Genomic DNA, 15,431 nt, shown 5'->3' with positions numbered 1-15,431 from the left:
ACACCCTCATTTGTGGGAAAAGCCTCAGACACTGAGGTCAGGATACTCCTTGGATCTGGAAGGAGGAACTAGTTCTTGATTCAAAAAGTCCCTCCTGAGGCAGCTCACAAGATGAGTCTGGCCAGCTCTGACTCACAAGAGTGCAGTCTCACATTACGGCTACTTAGGACAGGTCATGGAACAGTCCATGGGGGCTTTGGACTGGCACTCACGGGTGCCTGGCCACATGGGACCAGGTTGAGAGCCACATATGTATTCTCTAACTTGAATCTCCAAGGGACCTTGTGGAGAAAGCACTGAGGTCCCCTCAAATCTGCATGTAAGCAAGTAGTTACATTTGCAGTTTGAAACAGGTGCTTATGCTGCCTCCTGCCTCTGAGGAGGTAAGCAGCCTAGATAAAAAGGTGATCCCTTGGTTTCTTTGCAACCCCCACCAAGAGCCCACTGAGCCAAGTAGCTCCTCACCAGCAGTAAACTAGAACAAAATGGAAGATGTGGATTAAATTATTAACTTGCTGGCAAGAAAGACAAGTGTTACAGTGCCAAAGGGGAGGGACTAGAGAAAGCGCTGGAAACCCATGTGCACTGCAAAAGTGCCGCGGCCCTCCTGGACAGGGTAGGTCAGTTCCTGGCGGTTCATTCTGCAGCTTGTGCCAAAGTTGTGAGCACAGTTCCTCCAGGTGGAGGGATAAGGGCAGCTCCTGTCACTCGGCCTTCATGACACAGGAAGTTGAAAGTGGCACAGGCATTGGGCTGCAAAGAGAAAGCCTGCATCAGCTTGGCTAGAGATAGGACTGGGCCCTGCTCAGCACTCCCAAGTGGCAGGACTTACCGTGTCCTGCACTTCCACCGCGATGCCCCGCTGCCTCATGGCTTGCAGCACCCCGGGCTGCAGTCGTTCAGTCCGGTCTCCGGTGCCCACCACAATGATCTCTAGGGAAAGATGGCCATGATTAGCTTATGGCGGGTCAGTGGGGAGGCTGGGGCGGGGTGGTTTGCTGGGGCTGGAAGCACCTCAGCCCTCCCCTTCTCCAGTACCTATTCGCGGCTCCAGCAACCAGAAGAGAGAGAAGCTTTCTTCAGTGATGTCCTGGTGAGTTCCTACCTGGGTTGGGAGGAGGCAAGTTAAGTACAAGTTCGCGCAGCTTTCCCCACAGAGCCCTTACCTGCTCCACAAAGGGGTAACGGAAAAGCCAAGTTTGCCAGGGACAGAATCAGGGGACAGGCCTGGGGCTCTGGACCTCTACTTCCTCACTGCTCACGTTCCACTGCACGACCGAGTGCGGGAGCAACGCGCAGGGCCCAAGCACACGATTTCCGTTGACCATGAAGCCGAGGCTGCTGTAGCTGTCGATATACATGGATTGCGGGGACTCGCGTTGCAGCAGAGAGATGCGCGTCCGCTGATACAGCTCATCGTCCGCCGGCGTGAGCCGATGCCCTCGCCTTGGAACCCTGCGGGTGGGGTATGCTCAGGTTCTAGGGAGCCGTTGGGGGGGGGGGGGGGAGTCGCCGGTCGTGGGGGGCGAGAGAGTCAGGGACGCTGGGTCTGGACTCACCACAGCAGCTGTGCGAGGTCACAGCGCAAGGCGGCTCGAGCTCGGCACAGGCCGCGAAGAGCGAACGAGGTAACCATGGCGGACCCGCGTGCAGGGAACCCGGCGCTAGGTCAGCGGAGTCGTGGCGAAGTTCTCCGCAGCGCGCTGACAGCGCCCTCTGCGTCCCGGAGGGCACCGCGCGAGTCGGCTGCCCCAGCGCGGGATTGTGAAGGAGCCGGCCCGGGAAAACTGTCCCAGGAGGGCCCGTCCCCTACCGCGGCTCCGGTGTCTGCACCTGCCGCCCGCCCCGCCCCAGGCCCCCACAGACCGTCCTGGGGGAGCCGGACACCTGGTGGCGTGGCCGGCCTCAGAGCGCTGCCTGGGGCCCCGCTGCCGCTTGGTCCCCGGCCTTCAGCTATTAACGCAGGCTCCCGGAGCCTGGGGCGGGGCTGCCGCGCACCTGGTCGAGTCCCTCACACCTGGCCAGGGCGTGGGGCCAGCATCCAAGCCCCTAATCCCAGGCTTTGGGGCGTCGGGTTCCGAGGGCGGAGCGGCCAGCTCAGGTTTCCCCCGCACTTCTGCGAATCACGCCCCTCCTCAACCGTCACCAGTGCGACCGTTGGCGTCGTCGCCGCGCGTCTCCCGGGGCGTGGCCACGCGTGGATTGGCTTCTCAGGAGCGCGAGGGGGCGTGGCTGATTGGTTTCGCCTTAAAATGGCTCCAAATCTGCGGCCCCAGCAAGCGGAAGGGGACGCCGTGGTAGGGCGATTGTAGCTGTTCGGGTGGGAGCCACCGGGCCGAACGGAACCAGATATTGAACTAGACAGCTGCTGGAGCATCGCCCTGTCGTCGCTCACGCTGCTCGCGGCCCGGGAATTCCCCGACCCCCCGTCTTGAACCGAATCAGAGGGCCTACTGGCGCGAGAGTCGCTGGCGCCCGCGCGGGTTTCGGGCATCTTCGCGCCCCCACCGTGTCGTGGCCTCAAGGGAATGTTGACGCGTCTGCTACCCACGGGGCCGGGCGGGAGGGAGGTTCGGCATAGCGGAGGACGGTCGCAATGGCTTCCCGGGGGTCCTATCGCCGCCATTGGGTCCCCAGCGCTCCGGGCGCTGGCATAGTCACGGGACAAAGGGCCCGGGGTGCGGGGGTGTCCCTGAGGCGGGCGCGCGGCTTTACTTCCTCTCCGGCCCCACGGGTGAGCTTCCCTCTAGGCTGATCTCGAAGCCCTTCCCACCACCATCTCCGCACTGGTGGCCTGGCTTCATGGGACCAACAGGAGTAATCTTACCCTGCGGATCTAATCCGGATCTGGACCGGTCCCAGGGGAGACCCCCACCAACCTTCCTATTGTTTGGGGGCCCAGGTGAGCGCCTCGTTCCCACTACACTCGGTTTTACCGCCCACTCGTAGGTCCGTCTCCTGGTACTGGGAATGGGGGTCCTGATCTGGCCCCAGGACAAGGGAACTACCCCCCCGCCCCGGGGTCATTCCCACCCGCCACGGCTGGACAGCGGGCAACGGAATCCCAAAAGCAGCTGTTGTCTCCAGAGCATTCCAGCTGCGCTTGGATTTCGTTCCCTGCTCTCCTGCCAGAGCAGCGTCCTGGCCTAGGTGGGGTGGGCCAGCCTCTGACCCCCATACATACTTATTGGGTCGCTCTGGTCTCCGACCCTGTCTCAAGTGCGCCCTCAGCCTGGAAGTGGTGGGCGTAGACGTCGGAGAGCAGGTTTGTGGTCATGTCTGGAACCTGGAGTGGCATTGACAAGGGAGGGCGTTTCCAGGGCCTCTGGACAGGGCTGCGATCGCGGTGAGTCCCACAGGGCCACCGCAGCTTGCTAAAGATAGCCCTTCACTTCCTGGGGAAAACCCACCCCAACCGTCTTCGTGTACCGAGAGTAGCTGTAGCCCCCAGCTCCGCCTCCAGCCCCCAACCCTGTTAGTAGCTGCCCCAGGGTCATGCGCCTGCGGAATGGAAAGCGCTTTGGAATGACACGATCACTCCCGTTGAGTGGGCACCCAAGAAGCCATCGGGAATGTCGTGTCCGCCCAGTGCTCTTTCTGCGATCCCAGCAGGGCCTTGGAGCCCTGGCCCAGAAAGGGGTCTTGCCAAACTTTTGCTGCCCCTTTCTAGGGTTCTCTCCTTTCTGAGCCCTGGGCACTCTCACTGCTTCAGAGCAGAAATCATGGTTTTCCCAGCACTGTGTGCTGTGTCAGGTTCAATCTCCATTAAAGAAAATAGAAGAAAAGGGGATTTAAGTTACATTGAAGTGAAAACATTCAGGATCCCTGGTGGACAGAGGAAAGAGCTTTGTCTCTCTAGTGGAATGGGATGCTCCAACTGGGAGCAGTCCTTTAGCTGGGGCTTCTCATGATCACATTGTTTATTTGGCTCAGAATGGCTCCTTGCCTAAACCAGGAAGCCGGAGGATCCCTGTTAAAGTACACAAGGTTAAAAGGAAAGCATTAAAGGCTGGTCATTTTGGGGGAGCCTGGGTGGCTCAGTCGGTTGGGCATCCGCCTTCGGCTCAGGTCATGAGATCTCTCTCGTCCTGAGTTCGAGCCCTGCACTGGGTTCTGTGCTGACAGCTCAGAGCCTGGAGCCTGCTTCGGATTCTGTATCTCCCTCTCTCTCTGCCCCTCCCCCACTCACTCTCTTGTCTCTGCTTCTCAAAAATGAATAAACGTTTAAAAAGCTGGTAATTCTGGAAACTATCTTGATGGATCTAATTCCTGAAAAATCAAGAGAAGCAATTCTACGAGAGTAGGCATTTATCCGATGTAAAGACGACCCAAATCGCAAAGGAGGAAATACTTCTGAATAACCCGAAACCGCAGAACACGAATTCTTTTAAAAATGAATTTTTAGGTGGTCGTGAAATGTTAGCTGGCTGTAATGTTAGCTGCCCTATCCCACTAAACTCATTTGGAGCTCCTGACGTTTGATCATGTGTCAAATGTGGGGAATGAAACGTTATCACAAATACACAGAGGTAAGACTTCGAGGGGAGAAACAGCGATCTGGGCCCCACCCAGTAGGGAGGATCCTTTCCCTGGTTGCTAATGCAGGTGGCGAAGACAGAACCCTAGGTCTAAGATGGACCCGGAGATTTCGGAACCTAGGCCAGGCAGGGCAGACCGGCCACGCAGAGGGAGAGCTGGGGCCGAAGGTCGAAAGCGGCTATCACGGTTCCCTCTGGCGCACCTGTCAGCTCAGGGGCCGCCACCGGATACGCGCCCTGGCCTGTCGGTGCTCCCGGAAGTTCGGCCTCCCGGGGTTTTGCTTCCGGTTCTGCTGTTTCCTTCCGGTCGCCATGGCGACGGGGCGCCTGGGGGTCGAAGAGACACTAGGGGCCCTCAACACGGCCCTGGGGCCTGGCGACCCCGTGTGGTTCAAGGAGACGCGCGCCCGCCACCTGCGTGCCCGAGACTTCCTGGCGCCGCGGCCCGCATTACAAGCGCGCTTCGGGGACGGACAGGTGGGCGCGAGCGGCCGAGTGGGGACATGCGGCGGGGGGCAGCGTCGCAGCCCGCTCATCGCCCTTCCTCTCGCAGGTGCCCGAGCGTGTGGTCCGTGCAGTCGCCGGCCTGCAGGGCCCCGGCGTGGCCCCGGTGCTGCGCTGCGCGCCGACCCCCGCGGGTCTGGCGCTCCAGCTGCAGCGGCCCGCCGTCTTCGAGCGCGTGCTCGGCGCCGTGGCCGCCTATGTCGCGCCCGCCGCGCCCGCCGCGCCGGGCCCGCGCGTCCTCCTCCACTGCCCGGCGCTGCGCAGCGCCCCCGGCGCGCTCCGCCTGAGCCAGCTGCGCGCCGTGCTCGTGGCCGATCATTTGGCGCGAATTCTGCGCGCTCACGGGTGAGCGCGACGCGGGGCCAAAGAGGCGGGGGTAGGGAGCTGGGACGGAAGCAGCTGCGAGTGGGAAGTAGGGGGAGCTGCGCCGGGTGATAGGGCTGAGGCGGTCGCCCTCGCTTCGCAGGGAGAGTGTGCGCCTCGTCCCCGCCGTGCGAGACCCGCACATGCCGACCTTCCTGCAGCAACTGCGCGTGGACTGGCCCGCTGCTTCGGAGAGAGCCGCCACCGAAGCCCTGAGGAACCGCGCGCTTGCAGAGCTTAGCCCTGCCCAGGAGCGGGGAGCCCTGCCCCGCGGCGTCCTGGGCACAGTGTGCCTGAAGGAGCTGGTGCAAGAACGGGGACGCGCAGCTGGCTATGACCCCAACCTGGACAAGTGTCTGGGTAGGAGCTGGAGCCTCGCAGGGCTGGAGAGAAGGTGGGGACTCTGTGCTCCTGGCTAGCCTCAACGCCCTCGTGTTCTCTGCAGTGACTGAGGATCTGCTCTCGGTGCTAGCCGAGCTGCAGGAGGCTGCGCGCTGCTGGCCAGGGGACAGCCCTCCATCCCTGGTTAGTGACTGACCCGACTCCGTAGGCTGACACTGGCCAGCCGAGTGGCCTGTGTTCGCTCGGTGACCGTCTTCCTACACACCGTAGGCTGCGGTCCCAGATGCTAACGCAGACCGCTGCATGGTTGTGCACGTGGTGAGCTGTGAGGAGGAGTTCCAGCAACAAAAGGTGGACCTGCTTTGGCGGAAGCTGGATGACCAGGCTCCGCTCACACAGGTAGGTTTAGTGGCTTCCTCCCCGCCCCCACCAACCTGAGGGCCCTTGAAAACCCTCAAGCGTCCTGTTGGCCAGTGTGTCCATGCGTGACACCTGATCCTGAGGGGAAGGTCAGGCTTGGTGAGTGGGTATTTGCCGCAGCTTGTGAGCATCCTGAGAGAAGGTGGGGTCCGGGGGCGCATCCCAGAGAACACTGAAGAGACTGGACTGTGTCCTGGGGTGGGCCTGAAAGGGGGGGGGGGGGGGGAGTCCAGGCACCAGATTTAGGCTTCTCGAAGGATTTGGTGTTGGAGGGTATCGCTGCCTAGCTGAGTGCCTGTTTTCTTCCCGACAGAAGCACCTGGTCTGTGGCCCGGTGAAAGTGGCTGGTGCACCCGGCACCCTCACTGCCCCTGAGTACTACGAGTGAGTGAGACTGGAAGGGAGGCCCCTGAGTCAGGGTAGTCGAGGTGGAGGGGAACTCCTCACCACCCCACCTGCCCCGCTCACTCTTCTCCTCACGCAGGCTCCGGCACGCCCAGGTGTGCAAGGCGTCAGCAGCGAAGCACGGCAGGGACCTGGCACAAGGTGCGTGCGCCCAGGAACCCCTAGCTGTGCTTTGCAGGAGGGGCGGCTTGTCTGCTTCCCTGCCTGTGGAGACTGACCGACTGCACTCCCTCAGACCCAGCCTGGACAGAGGTCTTCAGCGTTCTCTCCGTGGCGACCATCAAGTTTGAGATGCTCAGCACAGCCCCGCACGGTCAGGTGAGCCTGGGTGACCTACAGGATCAGGGCTTGGACAGCACGTGTGGTGGCTGCAGCTGTGTCCCCATTCCTCAGCTTCTCCTGGCCCTGGCCGACAGCAGCATTTCCACAAAGGGCACCAAGAGCGGCACCTTCGTCATGTACAACTGTGCCCGTCTTGCCACACTGTTTGAAGGGTACAGGCACAGCATGGAACGAGGTCTGTACCCCACTTTTCCACCTGTGAGCAGTCTCGATTTCTCACTGCTACAGGATGAGGTGAGTGCCCTCCCCAGGTAGTTGGGCATCCACAGGAGGTTGGGCCCTCATCTCCCAGCGCCCTTCTTCCTCCCAGGGTGAGTGGCTCCTGCTCTTCAATGGCATCCTCCCCTTCCCAGACCTGCTGAGCCAGACAGCAGCCCTGGCGTGCACAGCCCCAGGGCTGCACACCACTGCACGCACAGAGACGGTGAGGCAGAGGAGACGGGGACAGACACTGCACACTCAATGCTTTATTCTGGGTTGGGCACAAGATCAGAGACCAGCCAGTGACTCAGTCTCTGTCTCTAGATGTGCAAGTTCCTGGTACAGCTCAGCATGGATTTCAGCTCCTACTATAACCGCATACACATCCTAGGAGTAAGTGCACAGCAAAACGGGGTGGGGGGTTGCGGGGGTGCAAGGGAAGCAAAGGACGAGACCAGCAGGCCCTTTCTCTCCAACAGGCGCCTCGACCACACCTGTTTGGTCAAATGTTTGCCCGTCTCCAGCTTCTGCGGGCCGTGCGTGAAGTGCTTCACACCGGCCTAGCCACGCTGGGCCTCCCTCCGCTGGACCATATCTAAGGCCACAGAGACCCCAATATCTAGGAATGTTTACAGAGTCATCACCTGAAAAGAAGATACAGATTTTGTTAGGGACCTGAAACCAAAAATAAATTACTTCTGTTATAAAGCCTGGTCCTATTATACGCAGTAGGGCATATTTTTGGTCTGCCCAGATGGCACCCTACTCACCTCCAGCTCCTGCTCTGACGTCAGGAACCCGCGGCTGCCGCCTCCTCCCCTCAAGGCACACTGGGCATGGGCACAGACAGTCACTCCTGTTCCACTCCGTCTGCGAGCAGGCCCCATACCCAGCATGCCGGCCACCGCGGGACACTTCAATCATACCAGTTGTAAACCTCAAGCCCCTGGCCCCCAAGAGCACAGCGGTGGCCAAACTCAGGGCTCACAGGCCAGCAGTCCATGTCAGCCACATCTGGGACATGGTACACGGTACTGTTCATGAAGGTGGGCTCACCATGCCCCAGACGCCAGAAGGTCAGCCGTTGGTCGATGGAGGCTGAGACCATAAGGCTTGGGCTTAGGATCTTGAGGCCTGTCACATGGGCAGCATGTGCACAGGGGACAGAGTATTCCTCTAGCACATGCAACCGGGGCACCAGCTCAGCACCCCCAGCGGCCTCTTCCAGCTCTGGTGCCTCCACAGCCAGCACAAAGACATGGAGGGAGCCATCCTCACTGCCACTGGCCACAAGGTGGCCCTCACGTGTGGGCAAGGTGTGCAGGCTGTTGACACCACAGCTATGAGCCTGGAGGGTCAGGCAGGGGGTGCCCAGTCCTGGAGGAAGAAGATGGTTATCAGGGCCTCGCTGCCACATGGGTGAAGGCAAAGTGTGAGGTGGGGAGGGACAGCCATGGTTGTACACTGGCTACTCACGGTAGGGAAGCCCGGGGTCCGTTGGAGGCTCCAGGGCAGTGGAACCATGGTCTAGCACAGTAGTGAGATCCCAGAAGGCCAAGCTGCCATCAGTAGCTGCACTGCACAGGAACAGCCTCCTGGGAGCCAGGGGAGGGCAGCTAGGTCAGTGAGGGGGATGGAAAGCAACAGGACCCCCCACCTGGCCCGTGCAGGACCACCATGCAGCCTCTCTCACCGCCGCTGGTTGGGTGCCTCATGTGTAAAGGAATGGACCTTAAGGACACACCGCTTGTGGTGGAAGGTTTCAGCCAGGAGCTGCAACCGCCGCCCAGAGTCCTGCAAAAGAAAGAGCCTGGGGGGCGGAGAGTGGCCCAGCTCAGAACCCATTCTGGACAACCTTCCAGGCTTTGTCTCTTGGCCCTACCACCCCCCCATGCCCATTCTCACCTCACTGCTCCATCACTGCAGGCTGCAGCCACAAGGGGGCCAAGGCCAGGCCTGTCGAGCTCGCAGATAGCTAGGGACATATACCTGCCGAGACCAGACACAGGTCAGGGCAAACCTGGGAGCAGCTGTAAGGGGCTTGCCCTGCGTGACACCACCCTACACTCCCACCTAGCAGTGCACATTACCTGGTCTCTGGATCCACCTTGATCATCCGGTGCCGATTGCGCTGCCGGTCCCAGTACTCGTCTAGCCGGTGGGACGAAAGGTGCATGACGTGGCAGGCGAGGCGGCTTGGGGTGCTGGGGTCTGGGGTGACCATGATGCTGAAGCAATGCATCTCAGCCCGGCCCCCCGCAGACACCACATGAGCAGTCAGGCCTGGCCGAGGATCCTGAGGGCCACCTGGGGTACCAACGCCCCACACAGCCAGCGCACGCACCGAGGAGATGTGATTACAGACAGCTGTAAGTGCATGGGCCGAGCCAGTGGCTGTGGGGAGCGCCAGGACACAGACAGTGGTGTCCTCGCTGCATGTGATCACAATGTCAGTCAGGCCAGGCCCCTCGCTGCCGGGCTCCAAGTAGTCAGGCTGCATGAAGCTGGGCATCTCAAATTCAGGTCCCAGAGTGATGGTGCCCACACGCTTTACACAAGTGATCTCACGGCCATGCAGGCTCTCCCGGAGGATCACGTGTGGCCTAGTACAGCCACCCAGAGCCCGGTACAGCATGACATCCCCATCCTTGAGGTAGGCAAAGGCCATAGCCGCCTCGGTATCAGAGAAGGCCCAGGAGCGATGCCCTCCACCACAGTTAACGATGTGCAGCTTTTCATGGGATCGGGGACTCCACACCACAAACTCATTGGCATGGAAACCCAGGATGACCATACTCCCATCAGCCATCATACGGAGCCCAGCCACCCAGTTCATGCCTCGACAGGACTTCTGCCTTAGGACTGGCTGGAGTTGGCCACCTCGCACAAAGAGCTGGTAATAGGCGCCATCACGCCCTGTGGTATACACGTAGCCACCATGGCAGGTGACCGAGGTCACACCCTGCTTCCCGTGCAGAGAAGGGAGGGTGGACACAGGGCCCCACTCAGTTTCATCCCCACCACTGCCACTACCTGCTTCAAGTGCTCCAGTGACAGCTCCGGCCTTGCCCCCAATCCCAAGATCCTTGAGCAGAGCTGGTCTGGAGGGGAACAGCAACACAGAGCCCCGACGGTCCCCGCACACCAGGAAGTCACCAGGGGGTAAGAAGGCACTGCATGTGTGCCATCTCTGCTTGCTTGGAGGCAGTAGGTACCGGCAACGTTCCTTTACAAAGATGGCTTTGCCAGAGGGTGCGGCTGAGATTTCCAGGCAAGCCACCACACCACCAGGGCCCGATGCCAGCAACAGGAGCTCCTCATAGCCACGCAAGGCCCAGCTCAGACTATGCACCTTCCCACGGAACAGGGTCAGGTCCACAGCTGCTGTTGGAGTGTTGATGGGGACAACCTTGACACGACCCTCCCCATTGGCCATGGCACACAGTCCAAAGCCCTCAGGACCAGGGGCTGCCTCCAGGAGGCAGTAGGACTGGAAGCGTTTATCCTCCAGCAGCTGCTCCCAGCACTTGACCTCAAAGTCATAGAGGTACAGGACCCCTGTGTCAGTCACTGCCAGTAGTCGCCATGAGCCAGCCAGCGTCACAGCCTTGAGGGTACCTGGCCTGCTACGGGACTTGAAGCAGAGAGCTGAGACCCCCGAACCTGGGTACCCACGCCCTACCAAGTGCCACAGCCGGATGCCTGAGTCATCACCCCCAGTAACCACCCAGGCCTGCCTCTCATGGGCAGCTAAAGCCCTGATGCCACGACCCTGGTGGCCCCGAAAGGCCTGAAGGATCTCACCTTCGTGGCTCCATACTAAGCAGACACAGTCCTCTCCAGCACTGATAAGGTAATTCTCTAGTAGCTTGACCTGCCACACACGGGCACTGTGCCCAAAGCAGTGCCCAATATTCTGTACCCGACCCCCAGGCACCCGCAGGTCACCCACCTTCCAGATGCGGACACTTCGGTCTTCTGAAGCTGTGGCCAACAAGCCTTTACTTTCCAGGTACGACATGCTGAAGATGACACCCACATGCCCACTGACCCGTCGGTCAGGGGCCACAGGCTTATTATCTATTAAGGCAGCTGCTGGGTACCAGACAAGGAGCTGATTGGAAACAGCACCTGCCACTATGGTCAGCTCCTTCCAGGTGTCTCCGATCAGACAGGCTGAGGAGAGGGTGCACCTGTCTGTGCAGGGCACCTCCTGCAGCATGCACCCTACCACAGGGTCGTATAGCACTACTGAGTTATGGCCCAGGGCCAAGGCTATGTTCCCCTCAAGCCAACGTGCATCCCAGATCCAGTCAGACATGTTCCATAGGCCAGAGCGCCAGAGCTCCCGGAAGCGGCCCTGTCCCCAGCTAACTTTCACAACTCGGAGTCCCTTGCTCCCAAACACAGCCACCATAGCCTCCGAGTCAAGGTCTCCGTTTGGTTCTGGTCGCACCCGGAACCCATGGATAAGATAGTGGCCAAGCAGGTTCTGCACGCGCTTCATCATCCGCAGATGGCCACCAAAATCGAGGCTGTACACCAGGACATCTGGCCCCTCACCTAGACAGAGGCAGAGAGCCACATCAGAACCTCACCTCTGATAAGTCATGAAGAGACGAGGGCAGGGAAAACTCAGGCATGTAGCCTGCGAATGCATTAGAACACACGATCCTGCAGGCTTGAACCCTGGACAATCCCCGGCCTCAGCTTCAGCTGGACTTTCAATGCTGACATTCAGATACTCAGTTCAACCTGACTTCCTCAAACACAGGCTCTTCCTCGCCCCACCTAACTTCTCATCCTTCCATTGGAAGCCTGTCAGCCTTTCTCCCAAATCCTCAGCCTCATCTGCCTCTACACGCCCTCTTCCGCCCCCCCCAACCCACCCCTCCCCCAGGGCAGAGGCTGTCCCTAAAGGTGATCCTCCCACCTTGGGGCCACAGCAGAACGCCTCTGGATTTCCAGAAGCTTCTTCCTTGAAGCTCAGATGTGAGCATGTTCAACACTGATGAGAAGAACCAGGAGAGGCAGCCCCTACTTTGACAGCCAAGGTTCCCATGACCCTAAGCCACCTCCTGCCTGCCTTGCAGGCACTTCCCCACTCTACTAGTTCACCTTCAAGTTCTCTCAACCATTGCCACCCTCTACTCAGCCCCAGCCCCAAAGCAGGAAGCTCACCACTTACTCCTCTAAACTTCCCACATCTTCTCATGTTCCGAGTGCTCATTTTCTAAAGATTTTGCAAATCCTCCCCACCACAGTGACTTTGGCCCAGGATATCACCTTAACCTGAGATGACATTAACAGTTCCTCATGATATTCTTAGCTTGCAATCTCCATTTTTCGACATTCAATAGACGTGCACTGAGCATCAATTATAAACCAGACAAGGAACTAACTACATGCTGGAGTAGTGAGTAAGACAAGCACAGACCCAGACTCCTGCCCATCAGGCAGACAATAAACAGTATCACCCAAGTAAACTACATTGTTGTAACTCTGGTAAGTTCCAGGAAAGAACTATACAGGTTGCTTTAAGAATATAAAAGAGGGTTGGGGCGCCTGGGTGGCGCAGTCGGTTAAGCGTCCGACTTCAGCCAGGTCACGATCTCGCGGTCCGCGAGTTCGAGCCCCGCGTCAGGCTCTGGGCTGATGGCTCGGAGCCTGGAGCCTGTTTCCGATTCTGTGTCTCCCTCTCTCTCTGCCCCTCCCCCGTTCATGTTCTGTCTCTCTCTGTCCCAAAAATAAATAAACGTTGAAAAAAAATTTAAAAAAATAAATAAATAAAATAAAAAAAGAATATAAAAGAGGGAAATCTATTCCAGAGGATTTTCCCTCCAGAAGACATCTGGCAATATCTGGAGACACATTGGTTGTCACAACTGGGAGCTATGCTAACTGGCAACTAGGAGTAGAAGCCAGGGATGCTCCTAAACGTCCTGCAAAGCACAGACAGCACCCCCCCCCACACACACACAAAGGATCTGGGCCAAAATGTCAAAAGTGCTGATACTGAGACTCGTCTAAACAGACTGGGTGAGGGGCACCTGGGTGGCTCAGTCGGTTGAGCATCTAACTTCGGCTCAGGTCATGATCACACAGTTGGTGAGTTTGAGCCCTGCATCAGGCTCTGTGCTGACAGCTCAGAGTATGGAGCCTGCTTCAGATCCTGTGTCTCCCTCTCTCTGCTCCTCCCCTGTGCTCTCTCTCAAACATAAAATTAAAAAAATAATAATTAAAAAATAAACAGACTGGGTGTCAGGAGAGGCCACCTTGCGAACAAACATATAGACGGAGAGGAATCAATAAGCAGTGGTAACCAAAGGAAGAGCAAGCATGGGGGAGATGGGTGAACCTTTCTTGGCAGACAGAATAGCAAGTCTGATGACCCTGAGGTGAGCATGGTCGTGTGGTTGGAATAAGAAACAAAGAGCTCAAGGATAGGCTGGGAGAATGCTCCTGAGGGGGTCTAGGAGACAAAGTTGCATGGCCTCAACTGATGGCAATATACAGACAGTGGCCACATGTATGAAGTCAAAATCAACCAGACTGGCTTGGGAGCTGAGGGAGATGCTCAGACTCAGGCACCTGACTGGCTGTTGTTCCCTCTGCTGAGCTGGAGCACCCAGTAGGAATATTTCAAATTGAAGGCATCTGTGCACTTGGGCCCGGAACTCATAAGCAAAGAGGGCTGGAAATTCAGATTATAGGTGCACATGGACAGAATTTGAGAATTGCAGCAATACAAAAGTCACTCTGGACGTCACTGGAGTAGAGGAATTCACTTGAAGAGCTTTCTAACCTGCATTTCCCAGGTCATTTTCTTGCCTAAAACCCTTCATGGGGCCTCTCTCCACCACCACTATGAAGTCAGATCTAGGCTTAAAACAGCCTGGCCTCTGCTCCTTTCTCCAGCACTTGTCCCACCCCACCCCTGCTCAGCCTCACAGGAATTCCCTCTTCCTCCCGAAGTAACAAATTCTCAGCCTCAAAGCCTTTGGCATGTTTACCCTCTGCCAGAAACTCACCGCTTCCCTTCTCCTAGCTCATTGTTGTGGTTCTTTGGGTTTCTGCCTACCTATCTCTTCCTGCAGAAGCCTTAGTTAGGACTCTAACCCATCGTAGGCACCTTGAACTCCCAGAGTCCCCACCCTTCACCAGATCACAACTGGGCCATCCCTCCCCACACACACATACCCACCCCCTTAGGATAGTAAGCAGCTCACTCAAGACTTGACAGAGCCCTGCCTCAGGACCCTTAAAAAACTCAGCAGCACCACCATCAATCACTAGTGTCCTCCAGTCAGTCCTCAATGCTCCCCAAGGGTCTGCTGCCTCAGGTCTCAGGGCTTTGATGGCCTATGCTTCTTGACCTGACCTTCCCCCAAGAAGCATCAACATCGGAATTCCTGGACGCAACCATCTCGGAAGGGGCCTTAGCGTCTGCCTCCCCAAGCATTGGGTCACTCAAAAAGGTCTCATCTCTAGTTTCCCGCCACTCAATCTGGTCCTCCCCACCTTCCACGGAGAAGCCTCACACAGCCCTGAGGCCACACCCCCGCCACCGGGTCCCGCCCTCAGGACCGCCCACCTTGGGGTCGGCTCATCCCAACCCCCCCCCCCCACTCCAGGAAGGGGCCACACACCGCTCGCCCTCCATGCTCCGCCTCCGAAATCACTGCGTTTCCCTGCACTTTCCCGCAGCCCCATCGCTCTTTCCACGTCGGCTGCAGACTATGAAGGGACTCAGTAGCCACATCGGTTTTTTTTTTTTTGTCTCCAGGGCTCCTCCGGCTGGGTCTCCTGCCCGCCATCTCCTGGGCTCCCGCCCCCCTCGGTCGGGCTTCATCCCGCCGCCCGTCCTCCTCCTTGGGGGTATCCCTTTGTTCTCACGGTCCCGCCCCACGCGAGCGCACGGTTTCTTCTCCACTAGCATGCGCTTCAACCCAAACCTCACCCGCCAACAGCCGATCCCCCACGCACTCCAGACCCGTGACCGGGAGGAGTATGAGCTCGGAGGTTGCCCGCGGCCAAACGTAGTCCTCGTGAGCGTCCATGTCCGTCCTCCTGCTGCTGCGGCTGCCCTGGCCAAGAAGGGAGCTGAGCTCTCGCGAGACGAGCCTTCCTCGCACGCAGCAGAGCCGATCTACAGCGGCCTTAGCAACAGGTAGCGGAGCCCAGGGTCCCCCGCTGCCGATGTCCAATCACGACCCTTCGCCTCACGCAATCCAGCCCGTCATTGGCGAGGCCGCCCTCGCCCCTCCCCCTGGCGTGACGCTCTCCAAGCGCAGCGGCGGGCTGGTACTGGCCCAA

At 58.8% G+C, this 15,431-nt stretch overlaps 3 protein-coding genes across 13 annotated transcripts; 1 reads left to right on the top strand and 2 right to left on the bottom strand.

The window, feature by feature from the left end:
- Positions 1-488: 488 nt before the first annotated feature.
- Positions 489-2,121, bottom strand: NDUFAF3 (NADH:ubiquinone oxidoreductase complex assembly factor 3). 2 transcript variants are annotated; one of them, XM_006928753.5, is made up of 5 exons: positions 1,560-2,121; positions 1,242-1,455; positions 1,039-1,105; positions 833-933; positions 489-753 (listed from the first exon to the last, which is right to left on the bottom strand). In XM_006928753.5, the coding sequence occupies exons 1-5, from the start codon at positions 1,634-1,636 to the stop codon at positions 637-639; spliced, it is 576 nt and encodes a 191-aa protein (XP_006928815.1). In that variant the 5' UTR covers positions 1,637-2,121; the 3' UTR covers positions 489-636. The 2 variants fall into 2 exon arrangements, with proteins under 2 accessions (XP_006928815.1, XP_003982258.1); XM_003982209.6 differs by having other exon boundaries at positions 1,263-1,455.
- Positions 2,122-2,288: 167 nt separating this feature from the next.
- DALRD3 (DALR anticodon binding domain containing 3) lies at positions 2,289-7,823 on the top strand. 10 transcript variants are annotated; one of them, XM_011291433.4, is made up of 12 exons: positions 4,169-5,015; positions 5,092-5,387; positions 5,567-5,765; positions 5,851-5,930; positions 6,018-6,146; positions 6,481-6,551; positions 6,652-6,713; positions 6,808-6,890; positions 6,966-7,148; positions 7,225-7,338; positions 7,440-7,508; positions 7,595-7,823. In XM_011291433.4, the coding sequence occupies exons 1-12, from the start codon at positions 4,634-4,636 to the stop codon at positions 7,712-7,714; spliced, it is 1,788 nt and encodes a 595-aa protein (XP_011289735.2). In that variant the 5' UTR covers positions 4,169-4,633; the 3' UTR covers positions 7,715-7,823. The 10 variants fall into 10 exon arrangements, 6 of the variants coding, with proteins under 6 accessions (XP_019676887.2, XP_044905959.1, XP_011289735.2 ...); XM_003982208.5 differs by having other exon boundaries at positions 4,851-5,015; positions 5,509-5,765; XR_006592640.1 differs by lacking the exon at positions 7,595-7,823 and having other exon boundaries at positions 2,289-5,015; positions 7,268-7,338; positions 7,440-7,509.
- Positions 7,367-15,343, bottom strand: WDR6 (WD repeat domain 6). Its single transcript, XM_006928752.4, has 7 exons — positions 15,076-15,343; positions 9,206-11,678; positions 9,021-9,104; positions 8,809-8,925; positions 8,592-8,710; positions 7,886-8,492; positions 7,367-7,759 (listed from the first exon to the last, which is right to left on the bottom strand). The coding sequence occupies exons 1-6, from the start codon at positions 15,173-15,175 to the stop codon at positions 8,032-8,034; spliced, it is 3,354 nt and encodes a 1,117-aa protein (XP_006928814.1). The 5' UTR covers positions 15,176-15,343; the 3' UTR covers positions 7,367-7,759; positions 7,886-8,031.
- Between the last annotated feature and the right edge of the window lie 88 nt (positions 15,344-15,431).

The sequence above is a fragment of the Felis catus genome, chromosome A2, assembly GCF_018350175.1.
Source record: "Felis catus isolate Fca126 chromosome A2, F.catus_Fca126_mat1.0, whole genome shotgun sequence".
NCBI lineage: Eukaryota > Metazoa > Chordata > Mammalia > Carnivora > Felidae > Felis > Felis catus.
This window is presented reverse-complemented; position numbering and strand designations above follow the sequence as displayed.